Below are 6280 nucleotides of genomic sequence, written 5' to 3'. Positions count from 1 at the left end.
TGTATGTAAATACATACAATACATAAAAAAATAAATAGCAAATTTATTGCCGACACTGTATTTTATTTTTTCATAGACAGGCTGTTCCTCTGTTTAGTAAATGGATGGTTAATTAAACATCTTACATAAACATCATACAAACTTTGTTACTGGAAGTTACAAGTTACACTTGCTAATCTTTACTAATGAAATTTTTTCATACCATTATTCATGTTAATATTAATATTAATGATGCTTCTAATTATATTTTAACATAAACCTACTATAAACTACAACTAAAACTAGCTGTCAGGTTAATATATAATAGATAAAAGTATGCTACGCTGATAATCCGACCCTGTGCTTCCCAACCTGGCCAGCCGGTGGCGCCACTCACTGATCTGTGTCGCCTGAAAAGCCGCACGTTCCCTTTTTTTCTGCGGCACCAAAACGGAAGCACTTCATTGGTCCGCGAGGCCAAGATCAAGACCAGCACCGACAGAAGAAGCGAGGTAAGCTGTGAAAATGCGGGTGCGTGTTTTAATGTGTGTGACATTTGAGAACGTGTTATTCTCAAAGTGTCCGGTTTCGGTGTTCGCGTGCTGCTTAACGCGAGGAGGCAGCGGCGGGGGAAGGTTTAGGAGGAAGAGGAGGAGAAGTAGTAGGAGGAGGACGAAGAGGGCAAACTCATGCGTAACGTAGATTAATGGAGCACGCGAGCTGCCGGTAGATAAGCGTCAAACACAAGATGTCAGGTCGAGAAAACCCCTCAGAGCTGGAGAGGAGTGGGCCGTTCTCAGTGGGGAAATGCTGAATACTTAAAGCTTTTTATCCATCGTGGGATTAAGAAAGTTTCTCAACAAGGCAACATGGCTGAGTGTGTTCTGCCAATAAACTCGTTTGTTCACGTCACTCGTTATATGACGCTCACGAGCCCTAATCACGTTAATTAGCGCTGATTCTTCATTAAACAGCTCCTGCTCGAGAGCTTAAACCGTGTGAGACTAGACGTTTTTCACTAAGTGATTCAAAACAATGTCAGCTGTGAGTGTATTATAGAGGATACTCGAAGTGATTATTTCTCCCGCACACAGCACGTTGCAGGTTTTTTCTGCAAAAAAAAGGAGAAAAGATGTCATAATCATCTAAACCAGGGGTAGGGAACCCCAGGCTTCAAGGGCCGGTGTCCTGCAGGTTTTAGATGTCCTTGATCCATCACAGCTGATTCAAATGGCTAAATTACCTCCTCAACATGTCTTGAAGTTCTCCAGAGGCCTGGTAATGAGCTAATCATTTGATTCATTTGTGTTGACCCAGGGTGAGATCTAAAACCTGCAGGACATCGGCTCTCGAGTTCCCTACCCCTGATCTAAACCCAAGTGGACCTCAGCGCTTGTTCTTGGGCCAGCAGCTGAGATCCTAATGATATTTAATTAAATAATACTGAATCTAAAATCCTCCAGAAAGTAGCATTACAGAAGCTCTAACTACTGACTTTTTAAAAATATAATTTTCCTTAAAAGCAGTCCAAATGATTATTCCTTGAACTTTTTTTCTCCAACTTGCCTGACAGATGTGTCAGGTGTGTACGAATACAAATCAGTCCAGTATTTGTTGCCTCCTATCCCATCTATACAGACAGCTGCTTTGCTTAAACCACACAGACCATTTCCAGGAGTTCCAGTTTTTGAAATGGGCAATTTGCTGACATAAGAAAATATCCATTACCTGGTTTAGCCCAATTTACTTTTTTTTTTTTTTTTTTACTTATGTGTTAAAAGCAAACCTATCGTGCTTTTTCTGAATTTGTTGGTGAATGCTTATATTTAACATGGCCAAAGTTTCAAATAAAAAGGTCTGTGCATATACAGGTAATCCCCTGGGAGCCAAAACCTCAGTTCAAACAGCACTGATGACAATATGATGTCAAAGAAAGCAGATCATAAAACCATTCTCATGTAGAGGTGTGTGTGTGTGTGTGTGGTGGTGGTGGTGGGGGGGGGGTTAATACAACATTGTATTGTGATATTTTGTGTGGCATTATTGCACTGATTCAGGAACAGCAAGTATTGATAAATGAATTAATAAATTAAAATACTATGAACAAGAAGGATCACGTCATGAGATGATGAGCTGAGCAAACTTGCATTAAATCAGCCCAACTGATAAACCATCAAACGCTGGTTACACTTAACTTTACAAAGATGCCTCCTAATTCAGAGCAAGCTAATGGCTCAGTCACACGAGCAAAACCTCCAGCAACCTCCTTACATCTACACGGGTGGCTTTCTGGTGATTGTATTGAATTTTTTCATGTTCTGCAACTTGGTGGTGATTGAATGGTTACCACACAACCACTTTTGATCAGAAGTTGATTGCGCAGGTCACCTGATGGGAAGTAACCTTTCTGCAAACAGTTGCAGTCTGATTTGGACTGAGTGCGGTCAATTTGAGAGAGACTGAAGTTTAGGGGATAACTGTTGTCTACTATATAAATACAGACGGACTGCCAACATGTTGCAATCGGTGTGAATGAGTCTTTGTCAGCTATCAGGGTACATCCTGGACATGACGCCAGTCTGTCGCAGGCCTAACAAATAGACACAGACAACCATTCACACTCACATTCACACATAAATATGATTTGTTTTTTATTACACTGTATCCATGCCCCACCATGTGCACTGATTAGGTGCCCCAGCAGGAACACCACAGCATAGTATGAGAACCACTGGCTTAAAGGGAGGAGGGGCTTAAGGGAAGAGGAGGAGCTTAAATACCTTGTTTCAGGTACTGGATAAACTGGGAGTATCACTTTATCGACAGTTTATACCAAGTGCAGCATAAGGGGAAAAAGGATCTTAAGCCTATAGAAAAGATTATTTAGAATAGTAAATTATGCAAAACTACTTTTGTACAAGTCAAGAATGAAATTATGGAGCTGGAAATAAACATTGTGGGTGTCACCATGTAATTAATATATCTCTAACTTTAGTCCTGACAAGTAACTGGTGCCAGTTTGTAAAGCTCATGCAGGGTTTAAGAGTGGATTCATTATACGTTTACTTTTAAACATATGGGACCTATAGCGGTTTTGGATACATTTATTATTATTTTTTAATCTTATAATCAGAAGTATCTGAAATGCAATATTAATATTATAATAAGTAACACTTATCTTCTGTATCTTTGCCTGTTGTGCAAAGATGGCTCACAGGCTCGTGCTACGAAGACTCTGGACACTGTCTGTGAACGATATCCGCTGCCTCCCCACATCCACTGCCTCCGTCGCTTCCTCCTGTTATTCCACATCCCTTCAGTCCAGTACAACCCGGGTCTCCTTCCTCTCCCCGTCACGAAGTCTGCCTCGCGCCCTGCCTCACACCTCCCGCCGAGAAGTCTCCTTCAATGTGCAGGACAGCGAGGACTTTACAGAGAGGGTCATCAACAGTGAACTGCCTGTGCTAGTGGACTTTCATGCACAGTGAGTACCTCAGGGAGCCCAAGGAGAGTGACTGTATGGACGTATTAAATAAAACTAGGGATAATATAAATGGATGAAAAACAGTCCCACACTGGTCACCTTAGTGCTAAAGCTCTTTGCAGTTATGCAGATACAGATTTGCTTTGCAAATGTAGATAATATTCAGTTTAGTCAAAATGTCTGTATCAGTGCTGACGTGTGGCTGCCGTTTGTACATGCTTTCCGTGGAAAAGACCTTGTTCCACAGCTGCCCTGCCTCTTTAAAACACTGCAAGTGTTACATACAGCATGTGCTGTTAAAAATATATACATGTACAGTGGTGAGTTAAACTGTCAAGTCCTGTAAGCTTACACGACAGCTGCTCAAAAGTCCACAGTAGACAGAGCATGTCTCACAGATAGGAGTGCATCTTCACAGCTGTTAGGTTGTTTGTCATTAATACAGTGCAGCCCACAGGCCTTGTTCACACAAGACATTTTTACTAAATACTAGCTCTCTTTCACAGCAGTTACTGAAATAACACTGGGGACTTTTTTTCCGCCCTACTTTTCCTTTCCCTTGTAATACGATGCTGTACAAAGGTTTTGAGTCTCCCTTCATTTCTTTGCATGTTGTTAGGAAAGTGCAAAATGGATGCAGTGCTTTATTGAAACATGCAAATATATATGAAAATACACTATGTGAAACAAAAATGGAGTCAGTATTTGGTATGGCCACCTTTTATTCTTCAACACAGTTATCTCAAAGCTTTTCTATGGGGGGCTTGTCCAGTTATGATGTCAGGGAAGTACACGATGCATTATTACTCATATTTTATAATCTTTAAAAGGCTGTTAGCTCAGGCTCTGCTGTGTTATTGGCACTTTTCGATTGCATCAGGGTTTTCATGGTTCTAATAACTCTTGGAAGTAGTGTCGTCCTTCCTTTGTTTTTGTTTATTGGCTCCAAGTACTGTGCAGATAGTAGCTGTGAGCATAAGAGGACCTCGACGTAAATCTGCGGTGACTGGTCCAGATGTAAGTGTATGTACGTAAACATTGATACAACATTATCTTTGTAATCAGACTCTCATCTTTAGCCTTAAAATGGAACACAACACTTAGAAGTGCACAAACAGTGAAGTCTGCAGCCAGAACTAGAACAACAGAGTTACAGAAATTGCTGCAGTAAGGATGCATCGTATCGCATCAGATTTCTGTTAAAGTCACTGAAATGACAGATCCTTCATCCTGGCTGCAGTCACACTGTACCGTACCCACACAGGAGAAATACCTGCCAATCAGAAAAATGTCTGTGACATGTTTTTTGGTTTATGTAGTACATAGAACTTCTACATGGTATAAATTAATCTCCTAGTATCCAAAGTCTAACTACGCCCTTGCACTGAAAGATGTTTATTGGTGTTAACGACATCTGTGCTTTTCATTCTCTGACTAGTTTAATGTGTGCTGTGAGAGAGAGCTCTATTGTTTTGTTTAAAATAAGTTACTACTGTTTGTCTCCCTTTTGTTTTGTGTTTTTTAGGTGGTGTGGCCCCTGTAAGATCCTCGGACCAAGGTTGGAGAAAGCTGTTGCAAAACAGAAAGGTCGCGTTGCCATGGCAAAAGTTGACATAGATGACCACACAGATTTGGCCATTGAATATGGGGTGAGACCTAGTTTAAGTATATCTTTATGGCACTCCTGTCCTCCTGTTTGGTTAATTTCTGCTGTGCTTGGATGTAGAATTCTATCATCATATTTATATGATGTTTTATTAAGTCAAAGTGTCACTAGTTCTGTCTTACAACGCGTCGCCTTGTCTGCCCTCAGGTCTCTGCTGTTCCCACAGTCATCGCCATGCGGGGAGGTGACGTCGTCGATCACTTTGTGGGGATCAAAGATGATGAAGAGCTGGACTCATTTGTCAGCAAAGTCATTGGACAGTGAAATCCACCTGTCCTCACCCAGCCATACCCCCACCATCGTCGTTCTCATGCTGTTCTCTCTGATTCTGGCACGGCCGGCGAGCCCTGGGCTGCCATTTTGAGCCTGTTTAGCAATCACTATTAAGTAAACAAAACCTAACCACAATTACAGCTGGCAGACTCTCAAATGCTCACACCTATCCCTTGACATGTTGCTTTAGCTGTGCGTTGTCTCTTCGGGCTCTCTCTCTGTCTCCCTCTTGTGTTTTTTGTTACTAGTCAAGCGATGGGTGTGTGCTCCATTTTGCAGCAGTTCCATGTTCTTTCATAATGTGACTACTCTCGCTAAGCTGGTGTGTAACAGTTTTCTGTAAAAACTCTTAAGTTTGGATGGAAAATAAATGTGCTCTACGGCACTCATTGTGTACAATGTTGGATGAACATTTATAGTTTTAGCGGTGCAGGGAATTTAACTTGCAACCTGACAATACTGAATGAGGTTGGTGACAGTGTTACGTGTAGTTCCTGCTCGTGTCCACACGAGGGCAACGTTTCTCTAACATCACAGAGTTGCACACAGTCATTTTACACCGATATGCCTAATACTGTGAGAAAGGAAGGCGCATGTGTTTGTGTTTCTCTCCTGTTCCTGACTGTAAAACTGAAGTCGAGCGGGAGTTGCGATGAAGATTTTTAGTTTATTACTAAAATGAACTCTGTGTACCAGAAACATGACCAAGTCAAGTAATAAAGGAGTAAAAAGATGTTGTGTATACGGATTGTTTGTGGTTGTGTGTGGGGTTGAGATAGAGACAAAGGCTTGGAGCTGTGCTGTCCCTAATGACACTGATGCAATACCATAGTTTCCCTCCCTCAGCTGGTTTTACAGCACCCGGGGGATGCCGTTAT

The 6280-nt window shown here is 41.6% G+C and overlaps 1 protein-coding gene across 1 annotated transcript; it reads left to right on the top strand.

Moving 5' to 3' along the window:
• The first annotated feature begins 485 nt into the window (after positions 1 to 485).
• txn2 (thioredoxin 2) lies at positions 486 to 5801 on the top strand. The gene is made up of 4 exons (XM_085155739.1): positions 486 to 510; positions 3186 to 3463; positions 4989 to 5112; positions 5277 to 5801. Exons 1-4 carry the CDS (start codon positions 505 to 507, stop codon positions 5391 to 5393), a joined length of 525 nt encoding a protein of 174 aa, XP_085011865.1. The 5' UTR covers positions 486 to 504; the 3' UTR covers positions 5394 to 5801.
• Positions 5802 to 6280: the final 479 nt, after the last annotated feature.

This window comes from Neolamprologus multifasciatus, chromosome 4 (assembly GCF_963576455.1).
Source record: "Neolamprologus multifasciatus chromosome 4, fNeoMul1.2, whole genome shotgun sequence".
Lineage (NCBI taxonomy): Eukaryota > Metazoa > Chordata > Actinopteri > Cichliformes > Cichlidae > Neolamprologus > Neolamprologus multifasciatus.
This window is presented reverse-complemented; position numbering and strand designations above follow the sequence as displayed.